At 38.6% G+C, this 20,251-nt stretch overlaps 2 protein-coding genes across 4 annotated transcripts in view; one reads left to right on the top strand and one right to left on the bottom strand.

Annotated features, from left to right (window-relative positions):
• Nucleotides 1-250: 250 nt before the first annotated feature.
• On the top strand, nt 251-14,705 carry LOC146668729 (uncharacterized). The gene is made up of 5 exons (XM_085410723.1): nt 251-856; nt 8,874-9,034; nt 9,126-9,219; nt 9,904-12,263; nt 12,444-14,705. Exons 1-5 carry the CDS (start codon nt 586-588, stop codon nt 14,454-14,456), a joined length of 4,899 nt encoding a protein of 1,632 aa, XP_085266849.1. The 5' UTR covers nt 251-585; the 3' UTR covers nt 14,457-14,705.
• Nucleotides 14,706-17,310: 2,605 nt separating this feature from the next.
• The window catches only part of vwa11 (von Willebrand factor A domain containing 11), a 32,340-nt gene continuing 29,399 nt past the window's right edge, over nt 17,311-20,251 (bottom strand). For all 3 annotated transcript variants that reach the window (XM_085410728.1, XM_085410729.1, XM_085410727.1), the window contains 5 exons: nt 20,128-20,220; nt 19,457-19,728; nt 19,143-19,276; nt 18,609-18,768; nt 17,311-18,473 (listed from right to left, as the gene is read on the bottom strand). In XM_085410728.1, coding sequence (XP_085266854.1) covers nt 18,093-18,473; nt 18,609-18,768; nt 19,143-19,276; nt 19,457-19,728; nt 20,128-20,220 — 1,040 coding nt within the window. In that variant the 3' untranslated portion in view covers nt 17,311-18,092. The remainder of the gene's footprint in view (nt 18,474-18,608; nt 18,769-19,142; nt 19,277-19,456; nt 19,729-20,127; nt 20,221-20,251) is intronic.

Here is a 20,251-nt window from a genome sequence, read left to right on the forward strand (position 1 = left end):
ACGATTTTAAAGATCAGTTCATTCACTTTTGGAGGAAGAGGAGTAAGTAAAAGTCGGTAAATCAATAAATAAAAGTAAATAAAAAAGCACATGGAATAAATTAAAGTTATGCATGAACTAAAACAAGTTCGACACCCCGGATATCTTAAAGTTCCGATTAATCCTCCAATCCAGACGGTGGCGGTAATGCTCTTAAAAGCTGTTTACCAACTGCGGTTAAAGCAAAATCGACGAACAAGAAAGCATAATCTCAGCTGCAACGAAAAGATTGAGGTCTCTTGGTGTTGTGTGGGATTATACGACGGTAGTAATAATAATTCGGCGCCGACAGATTTCCTAGTTTATTTTTTGTTCACTGACTGAACTTCTTCAAAAAGCAAAGTTTGGCTTGAAGTGAAACACCGGATGCTTGCGTAAGTCAGTCATCCAATGTGCGTCACACAAAGCAGAGATCGCGTCCGTCCATGTGAAGAAGCCATGTTGGCGGAGCTTCTGACGGCGTGCCTTTAAAAAAAACGCCAGAGTAAAGACACTCTTTCAGGTGGGCTCGTATCTGTATCCAGGAAGTACAGTACGACAAACAAGATGTCTTCGGACGATTTTCAGACGAAGTATGCCTCTTTCATGGAGAGCATGCTGAAGAGCGCTGTTGCAGAAACCACGAAACTTTACGAAACTATGGTTGACGAGCTGAAGGCAGAAATATGCAAAATCAAGAAGGAGAATGAGGACCTCAGAACAAAATGCAGCCAGTTTGAGAACGCGAAAAGCCAATCGGGCAGTTATCAAAGAGAAAAACAGCCTCTTCCTGGGCAAAGCAACGACTTCGAGAAATGCGACACAGCCGTGCAGTGTGGTGAGTTGCACAGCATGTTAGCCACCCCGAGCTAACTAATATTAAGTTATAACTGGCTTATGATGGTATGTGTTGTGTTTAGCTAACATTTTACGTGTATTCATGTTATCTGGAACACACTGAACATCATAGTTGTTAATGCTTGCTTCTCAGCATAGTCATCTTGAGCGTGGGATCCAAAATGGGAGGGAAACCATACTAGTTTCTCCATTTTTAGAGGACAGTGAACGTTGGTCCAAACTTCAAAAAATCGTCTCTTTATGGCTACATAAAGCTCAAAAACGTTTTACATGTATATATATTTATAAGGAACTGAACAGATGCTCCATAATTATTCAAATGAAATCGAGCATTGGTATAACTGATTTGAGCTAAATTGACTGCTCCTTTACAGCTCAGACTCACCACTTCTATCTTTATATTGGTTTTTATCTATAAAATACAATTAGGATTAGCTAAAGGAAGCCAGAACCTCTTCTAAATTGGCCAATCAGTTCTTTATGCCCCCCCCCCCGAGTATATTTCTTTTTGTTCGTTCTGCTGTAGTTTACAGACCGTTACACATTACAAATTTTTTACGTCAGCATCCTGGTCGTGGACACCCATGTCACATGCAAACCTGTTTCTTATTCTGTTTGTAACTACGTTCACACTCAATGGTACTAAGGTTTTCCCACACAGGAAGCTGGTGAGGTGCGAATGAGGGGGCTGATAACGAACTGCAGTCTTCTAATGGCACTGGCATAGTGCCAGGCAAAACCACTAAGACGTGTATTTAAAAAAAAAATTTAACTGAACTGAAATCTTATCAATGTATAGCTTTATTCCACACTTGTATTTAGATATTGATAAGTTGTGTAATAATTCTGAAACAGAAACTAGAATACAAAGGTCCATAAACTTGTATCACAGATGTTTTTGTGTACTCTAATGTAGTGTTTAAAGAGCATTCAAAACATCAGAATGTTTTTTTTTCCTTTAGAGGAGATGATTAAGACGAAGTATTAACCAAACAATTGTTTAAGAGAATTGCTGCCTCTCTGTTGTTGTTAGAATGTTTTGCAGAAATTAGAACCCTTTCTCACTAGTAGCTACTCAATGTGACTCGACTCTACTCGGTTACTGACATTTTCTGTTATAATTGAGTTCCACCTAGTGTGCGTGGGGTCATTATAGCAGTGCGTCTGGAAGTCCCAGATTTGAATCTGCAACAACAGTATTAAGGTCTATACATAATGACTGTGTTGCGAAAAAAATAAATGAAACTATGAATGCAAACTTGTTTAGACACTTGTGTAGAAGGGCAATACAGATTAATGAACATTTTAATAAATGTAAATATGCCAGATTATACCATTGGGCTGATTTTCATCTGCAGACCCTCTGGCAGGTTGGAGTTAAACAAAAGTTAGTAAAAACATACAGAGACACTATTTACAGATCATGTGGCAAGGACAAAAACAGTGATCACATTATATTAGAACAAACAATGACAAGAAGAGGGGACACAGAGGACAGTATAGATGACAATAACGGAAACACATCAGTTATTAGGGCTGTGCGATATGACCAAAATCTCATATTCCGATATAAGAATTCTATCGTCCCGATAACGATATAAATCACAAAAATGTAACGTTTTCTGTCAATTCTATGGATCTCAGGCAGCTCGACTTGCGGGAAGTGTTTCCAGTTGCGCGTCATGTAGCTGGAGTCGAGTGTGTTTTAACCGATGCATGAAACGATACATTTTTAGTAGAGCTGGGCGATAGAACGATAACGATATGTATCGCGATATAACTTTTACTCGATAGAGAAATTAAGCTATCGCTATAGACCTCGCCGCTCTTGTCCTCTTAAAAAAAAAAAAGGTCAGCCAATCCAAATTAAGTAGCGCAGAGCCGAACCAATCACAGCCGCAGCGTCACGTCGCGTGACTTGTTACGTACAGCACAAGTGCCAAGCCGCACGTGTGTTTGTTTGGGAAGCAGCCAGCGGGTAATGGAGCCAGCGCATAATGGAGGAAATGAGTGTGCCGACTAGAAAAATCAACCGAGTGTGACCGAAGAGAAAACAGATGATGGTTCCAACGCCGGAGAGATTGTCGAACGGAAGAGCCATAGAAGTTCCGTAGTGTGAAGGTATTTCGGCTATTTCAAGTCTGACAAAAAACAGAGTAGCGTGCACTGTAAATTGTGCCGAAAGCAAGTCTGGAAATACAATAAACTGGTGCATGCATCACACTGTGCGCCACGTTATTGTTTCGGTGAAATGAATTTCTACAATACTGTTACTGTTAATTCTACTTTCTGCGGTGTTTAAATGCTTACATATACACACAGTTACTGTCCGTCCACACATACGACTCTGTTCTGCTTCTATGCCCCAGCTTTGTTTACTTTTTCCCACCGAGGCTTCTAGACTTCTGATTGGCCAACATTTCTGCACGGTTAGGAATCTAGCGCCACCTGCTGCTTTGGCATGTTCATAGCGGCGTTTTCCTTCATTTCTGCCTTTATGTGTGGACGGGATTATTTTTTAAAACGAAAACGGAAAATCTCTGTTTTCAAAAATACCCGTGTACGTGTGGACGTAGCCTCAGTCTCTGACTGGAAGCGCTAATTCGTCATTGGGCTTTTGTCAGACTAAAGTAACTGTTAAAACTGTTTGAAAAGCTAAGCTATACAACAAGGAGAGATTGAGAATTTCCTTTTAGTTCTCTGTTTATTTGATATTGACAAAAGTTAGTCAGTTTTGTCTGTTCTTCTGTAAAACAAACTAAGATTTATTTTTAGAATTCATATTTTGTTTCTAAGTGGAATTGACAATTTAGTCTGTTTCGTTTGTTCTATTTTGAAACTTAAACGCTTTAGCGGCTGCCTTTTGTGTAGTTTGCAATATTTGCCTTTATTTATCTGAAAAAGTCTCATGTTCCGTAAGTACATCTACCCTGTTGAACTTATTATGGGAAATAAATATTTAAATAAAAACAAGCTGCTGATTATTTCACATTTTACTTGTGAGCAACGGCACATTTAAATCTTACAAATATAGTTATTTGGCTTATATCGTGATAGATATCGTTATCGCCTGAAATGAAAAAAACATATCGTGATATGAAAAAATCTCATATCGCCCAGCTCTAATTTTTAGACATAAGTTGTAACGGCCGCTGTTTTCTTTGTGAGCATTTATTACACGGCGTGCTGCGGGGAAAAGCCTGTTCTAACGTTTGAGTCTAAGGTTTATTTTTTAGCACCTGGCGGCTCTTTTTTTACTTTTCATCCGTAAATAATCTGCTCGTTCACGTGATTCAGTTTATTTTGAAAAGTCTCAACAGGATCTTGAGCTTTATTGTGAAAGGTTTATGTGGAGCATAAACAAGCGGACACGCGATGGTGTTACCGTCGTTGTCGCTAACCACAACGCATAAAAACAGGCGCTTGTCCGCCCGTAGTGTGGTTATATAAAATATAAGAGAAAGATAGAACTTTAAGAAATTAATATAGCCACTACAGTGACCATCAAAACAATGAAAAATATTGCCGTAAACAGCTTATTTTGCGACACCACAAAACAAACGATAGCGTAAAATAAAACGATAGACGTTTTTATACTGTCATCCGATATATATCAGTTATATTGCACAAACTCCAGTATTGCACATGGCCTGACTGTCCTGATATTGCGCTGACCCATTACACTAATAGTTGGTTCCCTTTTTTTTTTTTTTTTTTTTTTTTTTTTTTTTTTTTTTTTTTTAAATACACTCTTTTTCGCGTCCAATATAAAGCATGATTATTAAACATGATCACATGTTTGTGTGTCCCTCATCCACCCTTTTAAGTGACTCTTAAAGATGGGGATACTTTTACTTTCCCTCACTGACAGTGGAAGGCTATTCCAGAAGCGCACTCCCTGATATGTGAAAAGGTGGTCTGTCTAAATGCCAATTCACAATCACCTCTAACAGTGGCTCGAGTCAGTCGAGACCCAGCAATACTGCTAGACTTTTGTTTAATACACTCACTCACTGGTGGAAGCGCCAGACGATGTATAACTTTGTATATTAGACAGGCAGATTTAAATAAATATAACGCGTTGCATTTTTGCAAAAGAATCATGCTCAAATAATGCACTGGTAAAAAAAAAAAAAAAAGAAAATGAAGTCTACATCAAGTTATGATGAGCTGGTCCTGATGCTTCTAAACAAGAGAAGAAAGAAATGGAGGTTCTGGTTTCATCCAAATCTCAAGTAAAGGCCACATCAGGGATAATTTCATGGTTTCATTCCGGCGCTGAAGCCGTATCACGATAGCTTTCATACTGGCTCAGGAGGTCAGTGGGGCAGTTTGAGCTTGTTGGCAAACTTAGGACCACATTGACGAGGTAGGGAAATAATTTTACAGATTAACATTGACCCAATTGGCATCCCAGCATCTAGTTGTGTGTCTGAATTTTAAATGGTATTGTTCTACTATTATCATATTATTGTATATGCAGTACCAGTGCCTGTTTTTACCATCGAGTACAACATTAATGCAGTGGTTTGATTGGTCAGATCTGTTTATATGCTTCCAAAACACTGAAAGAGGTGTCACTGCCATCCTTTAGAACAAGCACAATGTAAGACTTCATATGTATTGGTGGTTGTTCATACTATTTGTCTTATAGTCCAATCGTGACTATATCTTAACTTTTTCCCATACTGTACCTTTGTCTACCTACAGAAGAGAAAGACTGTAATGTTACTTCTTTATTGTAACAAAAAAAACATGACGCAATTTAAAATAAAATAAAAAATACTGATTTAAACAGCAGATTAAAGTTATTGACTCTTGTTACCAACTCACTGGCAGTAATCATTTTTCTCAGACGGCACTTTCCCAGCTATGCACAGAACGTAGCGCGACTGTTGAGCAGCTGTGTCATACTTGGCTACCACATTGGGTTTGCGGTAAAGCCTCATAGCAGATCCATATATGAGCCTTAATTGAGATAGTACTGCACTTATTGTGCAATTTAACCTCCCCCCAAATTAATATTTTCTTGCCTTGCCATTGAGTTAATATGTCTGTTTATTAATGTTCTCCTTTGTTTACATTTGAACATTTCTTCAACTTGTACTAGGGATATATATATATATATATATATATATATATAAGAAGTTGTTTTTTTTTGTTGTATTTTTTTAAATCTCTGTATTTGTGGAATTGTTCCATACAGTATAGTTGTAGTATTTTCCTAAAGACTTACTAAGAAATAAATCATCTCTGATTTTTATAATGGTTTTATGTTAACCCTTTAAAGCCGGTAACTATTTTTAAATCACTAGAACCGGAACCACGTAAGCTAGCGCAATAATTACTTTTTGCATATGAAACCAGAGGAGTTGTACTTACATCTTATGCCATCAGCTTGTCCTAGGTCACGGTTTCCTTCCACATATAGCTTGAGTACAATCCTAATTGTACTCAATGATATGCAAGTCAATTTATAACTTTAATATGCTTTTCTTAGTAAAAAATAATACTTAAGCCAAAATTAAAATTTTATCCTTACTTAGGAGTAAAAACAAAGCTTGATAGGGTAAGACATGGGTGAGTTATGCAGACACCCACCAGTAGCCAGAACTTCAAAACACAGAGTAAAGCGGTCTTTTCAGTGGACCTGGCCTCTTGACAGTGGTCCGGGGTGTGCATTAGGGCTGCCACGATTTGTCGACTAGTCACGATTACGTCGACTATCAAAATCGTCGACGACTGATTTAATAGTCGACGCGTCGTTTGAAGCTTTGTAAGATCACAAAAGACGCAGGAATAAGTGGCAGGATTTAAGAGTGTAATAACGGACTGAAACAGAAGATGGCAGCATTCCATGTACAAGGATGTCAGCTACCGTTTAACCCCGAAGAAGAAGAAGAAGAAGCAGCTGTGTCCCAGAATTCATAGCGCGGCCCAGCGCAGTTTCCAACAATGGTGGCAGCTAGTTAGTTTTAATGTTACTCTTATTATTCTTTCTGGGTCACAAAATAAACGTTTAACATATTTTCAGGCGAGAATGTAGTCAAAGTCAAGTCAAAGTCACCTTTATTGTCAATTCTGCCACATGTACAGGACATACAGAGAATAGAAACTACGTTACTCTCAATCCCTAGATAAAATAGCAAATGAACATTTAAATATAAGAGTGATTAAAAAATGCAGGTAAAATAATTAAAAAGTAAAAATTTAAATAAATACAATACAATTTTACATATAACAAGAAAGCTATACAATATACAATGTAGCTGTGTAAACCTCAAATATCTGCTCAGTTTATCAGGACACCACATATTTTCAAAAGTGCTCCGACGTTTTCGGAGACATCTGTTACCCACTAGCTCGTTAGCGAGCTGGGGGCTAGGCTCACTAGCGCCGTGAGAACACCGGACTCCCCGCAAATCGTTTTCAAACCCACCGCCGTCTTTCGCTACTCAGGTTAGATATATATGAGTCACTTAGATAACTTAAAATGTTATTGTTTGGCTTTTTTTTTTTAGTATTTTATTTGTTCCTGAGTAAATCAGTTTGTCTGAGATTAAAGTTATAGTTTTTACACAGCTGAATAAACGTCAAGCAGACAACTGATTATCAGAAGTGTGAGATGCTCCAGAATATACTCCAGTGTCCTGTTATATTTTAGATAGCAAGGAGTTTATTAAACTTCACCGAAACAATCTCCAAATTTCATTAAAATTTAATAAACTATCATCTTGTCTTTATTTTTAGTTAGCACAGACCTTAAACACTTAAAGCTGTAAGCTAATGATAGTTATATAAGAGCAGATGCTGGTGCAATAAGCTGTAGTTTTACGTCCAATGGATGATGATCTGATTAGTCGACTAATCGCAAAAATAATCAGTGACTAGTCGACTATCAAAATAATCGTTTGTGGCAGCCCTAGTGTGCATATATGTGCAATAGGGCTGCCACAAACGATTATTTTAATAGCCAACTAGTCACCGATTATTTTTGCAATTAGTCGACTAATCAGATCATGCGTCCATTGGACGTAACACGTACAGCGTATTGCACCAGCATGCATCTGCTTTTATATAACTATCATTAGCTTACAGCTTTAAGTGTTTAAGGTATGTGCTAACTAAAAATAAAGACAAGATGATAGTATATTCTCGAGCATCTGACACTTGATAATAACTGATAATCAGTTGTCTGCTTGACGTTTATTCAGCTGTGTAAAAACTATAGCTTTAATCTCAGCCAAACAGATTTGCTCAGGAACAAATAAAATACTGAAAAAAGCCAAGCAATAAAATATTTAAGGTATCTAAGTGACTTATATATCATGTTTAACCAGAGTAGCAAAAGTTCATGAATTTGGACACAACTATGATACTGGACACAGCTTCTTCTTCTTTGGGGTTTAACGGCAGCTGGCATCCTTGTACATGCAGTGTTGCCATCTTCTGTTTCAGTCTGTTATTACACTCTTAAATCCTACTACTTATTCCTGCGTCTTTTGGGATCTTACAAAGCTTCAAACGACGAGTCAACTATTAAATTAGTCGTCAACGATTTTGATAGTTGACGTAATTGTGACTAGTCGACTAATCATGGCAGCCCTAATGTGCACACAATTTTCTCCATAGTGAGCTCAAGACTTCAACTCCAGTAGAGTTGAAGAATACAGTAGCCACCTGGACTCCAGGTGGCTACTGTATTCTCTGTTCTCCAACCTTTGTGAGCATAGTATAGCAGCACTACCTCTATACCTGTTTCCACTTCTGGTTAGAGTGGCCTTGCAGCTGATCTCTAGAGAATTGCAAGGTCTGCCACTGCCAGCTCCAGTTCAAAGCGGTGACATTGCGGTCTTCACTTTTTTCTGCTGGTGCAATAAAACTAGTTCATTACTCCCCTGGAAATTGTCGCTGTACTCAACTCTCTTCTGAACTCTATTCTTGAACAATTAGTTATTCTGTTTTTTCTTTGTGTGTTTGCATGTTTCTCTTTACAGATATTGTCTCCTTCCGCACAGTGTTGGTCGAGCAATGTCAGCCACTGGGGCAGTCATCATTAAAAAACCAACAAATGTTACACGCTGGTGAGAGGTTTGGATATGGTTTGCAGGAGCAGGGAGGAAATTCTCAGATGACATTTATACTTGTCAAACAGGAGGTTTGTGTGTACCATAGCAGCATTAAAAAAATAAAATGTTCTGATTTTTTTGCACCTTCTCAAAACCTAAATTTTTGTCCTCCTCCTACAGGAATCATACAGTGATACTTCTCTACAGTCTGAGTTAAAAGAAGAGGAAGTTGAGTCAGCAGTGGCCTCTGAACAAGCCCTTAGTAATGTTTCAGGTGAGGAAATTAAACTGATGGTTTTGGAATAAAGAAAGAATTGTAAGAATTAAATAATGGCATTTTGAATTTGCTCATCAGCAAATGTATTATTTCCCAATTATCTTGTGATGGTCAAATGTGTTTAGTTAACTGAATGTCATAATCAACTGCTACTTCACTGAGATTCTGCCTCTGTTGTGTGAGAGAGCTGTTTGAAACTGTAGTGCAGGTCTTCCCCACCTGCTGCAGATTGTGTTAGAGCACAACAGCAACTGCCATCCTTAGCTACAGTTTAATTTTTGTGTATGTCTAGCCTGGAGATGAAACCTCATTTGGGAAGCAGCTTGACGACAACACTATAGCAGTCAGTAGGGAAAGTGCAAGGTAGAAAGGGTTGAGGCTAAATGGTTGGCAGAGTTTAAACATCCAAAATAATAGTGGAAGATTATTCACCAGTAAACAGGTTGTGTGTGCAGCATTTCCCAGTGGTAGTATATGAGTGCCAAATCAAAACAGGACTTAGCACATCTTTAAAAAAAATAAAATAAACAGTTCCCTTTAAAATAATTGTATGGACCATGTAATGTTAAGGGGAAAAGGAAAAAATGTCTAACTAAAGTTTCATTGTTCCAGAGTTTTCTCTGCCTTAGTAACTTTTTCCTCTTATGTTTCTTCTGACATCTTTATCACTGTGGTGCCTAGGTTCTTTACATGTCTCTTTAAATGGAACTGAAAATGAAGGGATGCTTATTAACCAGGAAGATTCAACAGAAGAAACTACATTAGCTCGAAAAGATGAAGAGACCAAAATGGTCCGGGAGGTATCCTGTATGGGAGAGAGTAGCCGTTCAGAGGGAACGCAGAGCCAGACCACTGATTCAGAACATTCAATAGTTATTTCACTTGCTGCAATGACGGACAATATCAAAGAAGAGTCTGAAGTTGATCAGGAGACATCAGAAGTAGAGACACAGGTTCTTCAGCAATGTCAAAGAGATGGTGAAACAGTAGAAAATGAACAAACTGCTATTACTGTTAAGCCATCTGCACATGTGCACTGTGCAGATGAACAGTTAGGGGGGTCCATATTGGTCAACAAAGAAGTTATTTGTGAAGAATTAAAAAACAGCTTGGCAGAAGATGAAGCTACTTCCAAAACTAATGTGTCAGTACGGCGTAGAAGAGGACGGCCACCAAAGAAAATTAAACCAAAAGAAGCACTTGTGTCATCATCTTTTGATGCCTTAAAAGGCCAGGAACAGTTGAACACACCTTCAGAAATAGTTGACAAATCCACTGCAGTAGATGCAGTGAAGATTTCTGCTTTTGCCTCTCCAAGATCATCTGGGATTCAGTCGAAAGAGACTTCCTCTACTGCCAATCCATCTGTACAGGAGATGGCAAGCACTGATTTGAAAAACATGGACAATAGAAAGGCTGGTTCTCTGCCTGCTTCAGTTTTGTCTTTGAGTAGCAGTTCTTCTGAAAAGCCAGTAGACCCTGAAACTCAGCAGCTTCCCACGGGTGTAGAGAAAGAGGCAGTTGAGGCTCCATCCATTGAAGCTTTATCTGCAAAGAAAACATTGAACTCTCCTCCATTGGACTCACCACAACTGACACCCGGTCAGCACAAGGAACGTCGCACTTCTGCAACACTTCAGGATGCAATGCTGCTAGTTGAAGCAATGAATCAGTCAACAATGGGAAATATTATTCCGTCTTCCGAAAAAATTTCATCACCTATGACTCATTGTGCTCCCTGTGTGGATACCCTACAAACAGTGGACAAAATCCTAGCTAAACCACAGACACAGAATCTTACTGTAAAATCTCAGTCAAGTGTAGAGGCCAATGAAACCCTCAAAGCATTTGTTACACCACAACAACAGCAAGTTTTATCAAATGCTGCTACTCAAACTTTTGTCCTGCCATCTTCCCACCCCGTAGCACCCAGAAAACTGACTAAAATTAGGCCTAAAATAATAACTGTTGTGCCAAGAGTAGGACCATCTCACAATATAGCATCGTCTACAACAAAGCTTTCTTCTATAGAGTCGAGGACTACACACAATAATTTACTTGCAACTTCTGGAGTTGCAGGGTTGCCTCTGGAAACGCCTTCACTTTTCTGTCTTCCTCAACAAACAAATACTACCTCCATGACATTAGTCCCAGTTTCACAGTTGACTAAACCATCAGAAAATCAGCAAACAGGTGGTCCACCACACAAAAAAATAACAATCATAGTTCCAATACGGTTGGCAGCAGTGGCACCAAGTAAACATCCGCCACAGACAATAGTTGTGAAAGCAATGCAAGAGGCAGCAATGCCTCGTGATGTTCCTGTCACATTGACATCTACACAGTCGACTGCAGCTTCACAGGAGTTAAGTGTTTCAGCTTCCGATGACACAGCATTCTCTCAAAGTGAAAACACAACCGACAGCCCTGAATCTCCTGAACAAACTGCCTCTGTTTCTGAAGTGATAAGCACTCCTACAGAAACCAGTTTAGAACAGTCAGTTAAGATAATACCAGCATCACAGCCGACTGTTGATAGGAAGCTCACTCCTGTGGTCAGATTAACCAAACTTCCATTTTCAGTATCCCCCAACGAATCTGTTTTGGTATCGAAACTGCTTTTAAAGGGATTTTCTGAAGGTACTATGCAAGAGATGTCTTCAAAACCAGCAATCTCAGAGAAGCTAGATTCATCTTCAAGCAGTAGTTTAGATGTAACCGAAATGCTTAGTCCTGTGACTCTAAATACACCTCAGAAGTCAGAAGAGTCAAATAATCATGAGCGGGCTCAACTGTCATCTGAAACATTCACTGTCATGAGAGAGGCAACTGTCGGTGAAGATTTGCAGCCATCTACATCAGCCACATCTGTTGAACCCATTCCTAATATGGACAGCAGTGACGTACAGGAGAATGAATCTGCCATCATACAGCTTACCTCCATGTCCAGAGAGGCATCTGACCCTCACTTACAGATGACTAAAGCACAGTTCTTGGCACAACTGGCAGTTTCACCGATCGTTCAAGATCCAGAAAAACAGGTAAATGCTATTCAGTACATGGGGCTCATAATTTCTGTGGTTACACATTGAAATTGATAGTCATCATGTTATGTTGTTGTTGTTGTGGGATTTTGTTATTGTTTTTTTTTTTATTAGAACCCCTACAGAATGTGGTACCTATTTATTTATTTTTTGTTTCTTCTTTCCATTTTGATACAGGCCAACTCTGACTTTGCAAATGGTAAAGCTTCTTTGACGGAGAGAAGCTTACAGAAGAAAAGCTTACAGAAAAACTCCTTGGTCGTTCGGCTGCGAAGTCATCTGAAAACTCACTTGCAAGTTAAAAGAACTGAAAAAAGTCTGGAACAGAATTCAGAAAGTGAGACTACCACTCTCATCTCTAAGAAACTTGGAATAGAGAATGGCAGTCTTAACGGTGAAAAGTCAACTAAGGAAACCAGTCCTGTTTGCCTTGGAAGGAGAGATGTGGTTAAAGATAATACAGCTCTAATTAATAATGCCCCATCTTCCATCAGTCCTGTAAGATCTGTACTGTGTAATGGTGGTGATTTACCCAAGATGATTGATAATGAGCCAACTTCTAAGAAGAGCAGGGCTAACAGTGATTCCACCACCATGACTCCTAAGGCGGACAGTACACATAGAGATGGTTTAGGCACAGATAATAAAAAATCCACATCTGTGAGTCCTAGAGAGGGTAATTTAAATGAAGAAATTGCTAGTCCTGAAATGACTTCAGTGACTCCTAGGAGGTCTTTGGGTAGGGATAGTCCTAGATATAAAAAATCCAGTTCTTTAAGTCCGAGGAGGTCGCCTTCAGGTAGAAAAGGTTCTTTGAGTTCTAGAAGTCCTAGCTCAACTAAAGAAAGTGGTAGCCCCAAAATGACTAACAATGATACAACCCCTATAAATGAAAAATCAAGTTCTGTAAGCCTTGTAATGTCAACCAGAGGAAGCACTAGTCCTAAAAAGACTGACTTGCCTTCTGTTAGTCCAAGAACACCTAGTTTGAGGCAGTCTGGCATCCGTAGGAGTTCACTTTTCAGCAAGGATGACTCAAGGACAAAAAGGATTAAAAGGGAATTAAGATCTTTTGGTATAACCACAGGTGGCGCTATTACTAGAAGAAATAAAGGTGAAACTTGTTCCCCAAGTGTCAAGTCCCCTACAATAGCTAAAAATTGCATCAGTCCTACAAGGACTGAGGAATCTACACCTGCTAAGAAGCCCAGACTAATCCAAGATGTTACTGGTCCTAAAAGGGGTTTTAAAGTTGTTAATGCTATGAAGTTAGCTAAAGCAGCAAAAGCTAAAAAAATTGCTTCAATGAAAAAGTCTAACAAATCTAAATTGGCAAAAAGTCTGTTATCAGAGAGTCGGACCAACTGTGGGGTTGGGAAAAAATGTCGAGCTAAAGTGTGGATACCTCCTGTCATGACAGAAAGTGAAATGGCTCCACCTGGGGAAAAGGAGTCGTCTTTGTTAAACGTAAAGATGGAGACGGGATCTGATAATCAAAACCCCAGAGGCTCCCCTGATTCACCCCAACCCAAATTTGTTACGTCACCAATTGTATCACCTCTACAGCCTTTGTCAGTCATAGGTAGGCATCTGCTAAGGAACCAGTGTGGGGAATGTGGTCGAATTCTTAGCAGCAGTGCTGCACTGGAAAGCCACGTTAGTCTTCATACGGGACACAGGCCCTTCTCATGCACATTCTGTGGGAAGAATTTCCCAGACTCCAAGAGCTTTAAACGCCACGGCCGGGTGCACCGTAATGGTCGGATACATATCTGCCAGCATTGCGGGAAGGGATTTGTCTACCGCTTTGGCCTTACAAAACACATACAAATGGTGCATGGCAGGATAAGACCTTTCATTTGCCAGATCTGCAAAAAAGGATTCTTCACAAAACGAGACGTAGAAGTACATATTAGGATCCACACTGGAGAGAAACCATTTCAGTGTACCCTCTGTGAAAGGAAATTCATAAGAAGAGTAGAACTGAATGTGCATTTGCGATGGCATAATGGAGAGAAAAGACACTGGTGTCCATTCTGTGGAAAAGGATTTTTAGACTACAATAACCTTAAAAGGCACAAATACACCCATACAGGGGAGAAACCACATGCCTGTCCACACTGTTCAAAGAAATTCACGCAGACGGGTCACCTAAAAAAACATGTTAAAAATGTACATGGTGGTCCGTGAGAGATGGACATGTAAGAAACCATGTTCACCTTGGAACAATGGTATGCTTTGAAATAGGAAATATACATTCTTGTAATTCAGAAAATGCATGCTGTGGAGCGGGTTTTTGTTTGTTTGGTTTTTATAATGGAATTTATATGCAAATGGAGAATTTACTTATTTTGCCTTTTTGAGATAATTATTTTGTATCTTTGTAGAATGGTTCGAGAGTTTGGGAATTTGTACTCATTTGCTGCTTTGTTGGAAATCCATCCATCTGTCTTAAAGAACGGAAGCAACTTAACTAAAGCCAACAGACGAACATGCGTGCCACTTGGTACTGTTGAAAATAAAAACGATGCAATATAGACAGGCTAGACAAGTAAATCTCCCCAAAATCACAAATTGTACTTTAAAGTGATGCAGCATAATGATTAGTGACAGTTGTTCTTTATACTAGCTACACTTTTGTTCCTCCTCACTTGCAAGCAGATGAGGAAACTTTCCAGAGTGTTGAACTTTATTTTTTTTTCTTTTTAAAATGTTCTGTATGGCACTGTGTGCTCTCTGCAAAGTAAAGTGTAATATAGATGGAGATTGAGGTTTTTCAGAAATATACATCTTTAAATTTAAGTTGGTTTGTCAGAATATGCAGGTATCCTTTTCTCATACTTTTTGATTCAGTAGGTGATGTCACAAGATGTGTGAGAGCATAACCCCAGTTTGGCATGGTATTTCTTCCCGAATGTTGTACCTGAGTTAGTTTAGGGAAAATTGTTAAGGTAAATTTGGCTTCAACTCAAGTAAGCCTTTGTGGCATACATAATGCTTTTGTTTTGGACATGGACTTTAGTGTCCTAGTGGCATTTTAAAGCTGTCATCTTTTTCTTTTCTCATTTTGTAATGAGTTCGCCATAATACACTTGCATTCGTTTTTAAATATTGTCAACTGAACACATTAAAAACAGATGTTTTGTTAGTTTTTTTAATTGGTAATTTATTGATGTTGTTTTCATATATACAGTTACAAAAATTGAAGCACTTGCCTATCATTAAAAAAGAAGTATTTGATAATCTTTCCACAATAACTCTGGAAAGCACATCTTGTGACCAGTGTTGGAATTTGGATGTTGGATTTTGAAATATGCACTAAGGTTAAAACATGTCTTAATTAAATTGAGACTGAAAATACGATCTAATTTCCATTACCCATCTTTCAATTTCTGTCAGTATGCCACGTCATTACTGATGTCTAAATGGCAATGAAGTCTAATTGTATTACTTGCACAGTAATTAACCACCTCATTCAGGGAGGACTAAAAGTGAATCTTTTTTTATTTTTAAACATATTTTCATTCTGTTCAACATTGTGCTGTATTTAAAAAAAAAAAAAAAAAAAAAAAAAAAAAGATGTCTTTACTTTGGTGTAAATGTCTAATTTTTCTCAGATATGTTTGAAAAGCTAACTTTCCCAAAAAATATCAAACACAATATTAACACATTCTTTTACAGCCCTAAACCTCATTGTACATACTGTGAATTTACATTGATTTGATTTTTGTCAAGTCAAGTTGCATAGTTTGTTTGTACTGGCTGTTAAAATGAAAGAAATGTAAATAAACATTTTGTTTATAAAATTATTTTGTGATCATTTAAAAATGTGTAGCACAAGTGATAGCTTTGCAGTCCTGGAGTTTAATGATGACTTTGACTTTATGCTGTATGGTTTCAAATCAACTAATGCAAACCAATATTCTCCAGTGGGGGTAATACGCAAAAGATCTTGCACTGTTTGTTCTTCACCTTATGACCACCATTTTTCAAAAGTCCACACTGCACTCAGGGCCGTTTCTAGACAGGCATATATGAGGGGTAACTGTTTTTGTCAGGTAATTGGATTGCACTTTGTCAGGCCTCTACCCAAAGACCTGACCAACTTGGGTGTCCCAACTGAAGGCTGAGCTGCTGCTGGTCAAGCTTTTATGGTCACTAACGCGTGCGAAACCCCTGACCACGTTAAGGTGGCAATCCCTCAGGGGGAAAACAGAAAAGCAAAAAATAAAATATTCTAAAAACATGACATTTAACTTAATTGGATAGCCTATGTCGAATATATTTGAAACCAACAATAACACTTCACACTATTGCCAATATTAACAAAACTAAAAAGGGTGGGCCCAGTTATAAAAAAGAGAATTCACAAAGTCTTGAAAAATAAAACTTAAAAATAGAAATAAAAAATAAAATATCCATTCAGATCTTTAAAATCAACAACATAAAATCTGTCTTAATTGGAGGGCCTTATTCAAATACATTTCATGGAAACTCAAATTAACACAGAGACATTAAACGCACCTCATTGCCTGCTCTGCCAAACGGGAGAAAGTACGTTCTTTGCAGATGCACTTCGTCTCAGAGGTAGGTTAATAAATTGGATTTAACTTAACCATAATAATAACCACAATTTGAAGGCAATGGCAAGATGCGCGGCATGGATGTTTAGCTGGGGGAGGGGGAGTTCTCTGCCGAGTGCTGTGAGCCTGCGCACAAAGAGTGCACGGAGGCAAAGAGCGGATGAGACGTGAAACCTATCATTTAATTTGTGCCTTTTCTAGCGGATTATTCAGCTACTGTAGTAAATCTTGTCCATATTTAGTTTGTGGGTAATTTATTATTTTCTTTCTAAACTTCTAAAAGTTTGACTTAATGGGACATGACGTTTGTTTAAGGGGGGCATTGCCCCCTCTTGCGTATAGCCAGTAGGCCACCACTAATATTTCAGAAACCAAGAAAGTAGCATTATTTAGATGAAAAAGAAACACCACCAATCAGTAAATTTTGGAAGCACATGTTTATTGTATTTATTTGGACAATGTACAGTCTTCAGCTTTTAGCCCAAGGAATTATACCCCGATACATGACTTCTGTAAGGCATTATGAAGCATATTTCACTGATGTTTTTAAATCTGACTAAAAATTATACCTATAATTAACCTATACCCACCTATCCCCCCCCCCCCCCTGCGACAAACTGGCGACCTGTCCAGGGTGTCCCCCGCCTCTCGCCCTATGATAGCTGGGATAGGCTCCAGCCCCCCACGACCCTGAAAAGGATCAGCGGAAGCGAATGGATGGATGGATCATACCCATTGTTTAACCAATATTATGCCTACTTATGCTAAAAGCATTGGGACACAAAAATCTGTGAATATTTTAATGCTGCATTTCAAAAGCAATAAAAAAAAGAACAGTCTCACCCACAGATTTCAAAGTAATCAATATTACTTAAAACACTCAAAAACAACTGACTTTTTATTTTCACACAAGTATAGATTCATAATTTTATTTCAGTGTTTTATTTAAACTGAGTTTCCGTAGTCTCCAAAGTTTAGTGGTTAACATTTGATACTGGAAGGAGACACAAATACCTGGAAATGTTGTTTCAAGGAGGTTATCTGACATAAAACTGTGCTAAATCCACCAAGTGTCTATCTCTTATGGTGGCCCCTTTTAAATAAGGGAAAAGCTGAGAGAAGCTTTATTTAAGCTGAACACCAGTAAGCAAAATAGACATTATAGCAGAAGTGCATTATTTTAAATGATTTAAATTTGGCGCAGATTAAAGACACAAGATTAGCATAATGTAACCTGAGTCTTTCAAGGCCTTACTAAGAAGGCAGATACCAACAGGCATATCCACAGTGGCAGCGACAGAGTAAGAGCAGGAGGGACACCTGACCGAGCAATTGATTGGTAGCATTTTCCCACATTGCCAACTTTATCTACAGCTATTATTTCAACAGTCTGTGAGCAGCAGGAGGCATTGTAGTTTGCCACGATGATAGGAGCGCTCAATGAGGTGTATGTGAGGGTTCCATTACCCTGATGGAGGGAAATGCTCTCTATCCCAGTTCCGTTTCCATCTGTAATGTTAGCTGAGAGCCCCCACTGGAAATGTCCACACTGGGACAGATCATGAGGGCATTTGTTATCCTGCACACTAACCACTTTACATAATGGCTGAATAAAATCTGTAATCTGGAAAAGAAGAAAGATGTGTTTGACATGTGTGAAAGGACTGTCAACATTCAGCTTTTGATCAGTAGGACATGTCTTTACCAGCAATTTGTGTGGATATGTTCAGAAGCGCTTTTGCTTATTTCACTGACTTACCTTGGTAACAACAGACAATCTCAAAACAGCATAATTTGAGTCAACGCCATTGGATGACTGTGCGTCAATAGTCAGTGTGACATCAGTGCCTGACTGCGTGCTGGCAGGTGGTGTTATGGTCAATGTAGCATTGGCATATTGCCCAGTTACCAGGGTGAGTCTGTCAAGACAAGAGTAAAATATAATAATACCACAGGGGCTACATTTGTTATATGCATTAAAGATGTGACAGAAACCTAATGTTGTATAGCACATTTGGGCGGAGCAATAACAGCTATTGCTTACCCTTACCTTCTATACCAACTGATTATTGGGGTGACACAGGTCACTCAACCCTTTTATAATTTTAAAGGCCCAACAAATTAGACTCAAACAGGACATAAGGTAGCTGTGAACCCAATTTATGTGTTTTGGTCTAAGTTACGCTAACTAAGCTTCAAAGATATAAAAATGCTGTAAATATTAGCAGACTATCAGTGCCAGTCTTTACAACATTTAACATTTAAAGTATTATTTTAGCAGTGAACCTCTTACTCATTTGGGAAAATCATGGGGAATTTTCTGTCATTTCTGGCACTGATGGAATACTTTCCACCAGAGCTCTGAGTCATCACACTGAATGGAAGCTTAAAGGTCTGTCCTGGCTCCACACTGCTGTCCACCACAGCCTAGAGTGGACAAGGAAAAGCAACAACTTAAAAGGACTGGTATCGTTCTTGTACCTTGTGAATGCTTAATTATTCTGTATCTATTTATGGAATGAATTTGATTCGAATTAGACTCATTGTATCTGATATTATAGTCAAACAAAACACATTTACATTAAAGGGGAAATTGAAAAGACAAACCTGGATCTTCACTTTGGAGAGAGACATTTGGGTGTTTGACTGCCTCTGAAATTGACTGTTGGACACTTTGTCAGTTCCTTTTACAACGACCACAAACTCGCCTTTAGGGACAGCCTCAACAGTCACCAGAATTTCTCCATTGTCCATCTGAGTTAGTACACCATTGCTAAAACTCTCAGGACCTGAGACTTTTGCCAGGCTAACTTGTTCAGCAGTCATCGAAGACGGACCTCTTCTACCCATAACTGACAGTATTAGTGTGGCTGACTGGCCTGGATTTTCAGAATTAAGAAGAAAAGAATCAAAGTGTGAGGAAAAGCAAACGGAAAACAAAATTATATTAAAGATAAAAATAAAATATTATTACAAGATCTTTAAAAATCCTCTTTTGAGCTAAACAAGGTGCCAGTGGTGACGTAGTCATACATTTCACCACTAGATGATGCTCTTGTAATACAGAAACTTCACATCAATTAACTACACTTGTTACTTGTGTTGTAATATAAATACGTTATGTGCAATGCTGTTAAAATGTCAAAAGTTACTCTATTGGTGGGGTGTGGAGCACATTTTTTTTACTGAAAATAAATCTCTTAAAGCAAAATAAGGTCAGGTTAATGAAGTTACCTTCAACCGTAAAAGAATAAAACTGCTTTATTGTGGTGCTGTACCTTCTTGTGGACGCCCACTGAGCACTGCGTAACCTGGGTGAGGTCCAGCAAAGCTTTCCACAAAGTCATAGATAAAGGTAATTGTACTCTGGCCTGGAAAAGCAAGCGTTTACAGTAAATACAG

The sequence above is a fragment of the Rhamphochromis longiceps genome, linkage group LG6 (assembly GCF_057381845.1).
Source record: "Rhamphochromis longiceps isolate RC_006_pf linkage group LG6, R_longiceps_female_GT1.1, whole genome shotgun sequence".
Taxonomy (NCBI): Eukaryota; Metazoa; Chordata; class Actinopteri; order Cichliformes; family Cichlidae; genus Rhamphochromis; species Rhamphochromis longiceps.

Coding starts and splice junctions, on each gene's coding strand:
- LOC146668729 (XM_085410723.1), top strand. CDS start 586: ATGTCTTCGGACGATTTTCAGACGAAGTATGCCTCTTTCATGGAGAGC. Junction 9,035..9,125: donor TTATACTTGTCAAACAGGAG/GTTTGTGTGTAC, acceptor CTCCTCCTACAG/GAATCATACAGTGATACTTC. Junction 12,264..12,443: donor TTCAAGATCCAGAAAAACAG/GTAAATGCTATT, acceptor ATTTTGATACAG/GCCAACTCTGACTTTGCAAA.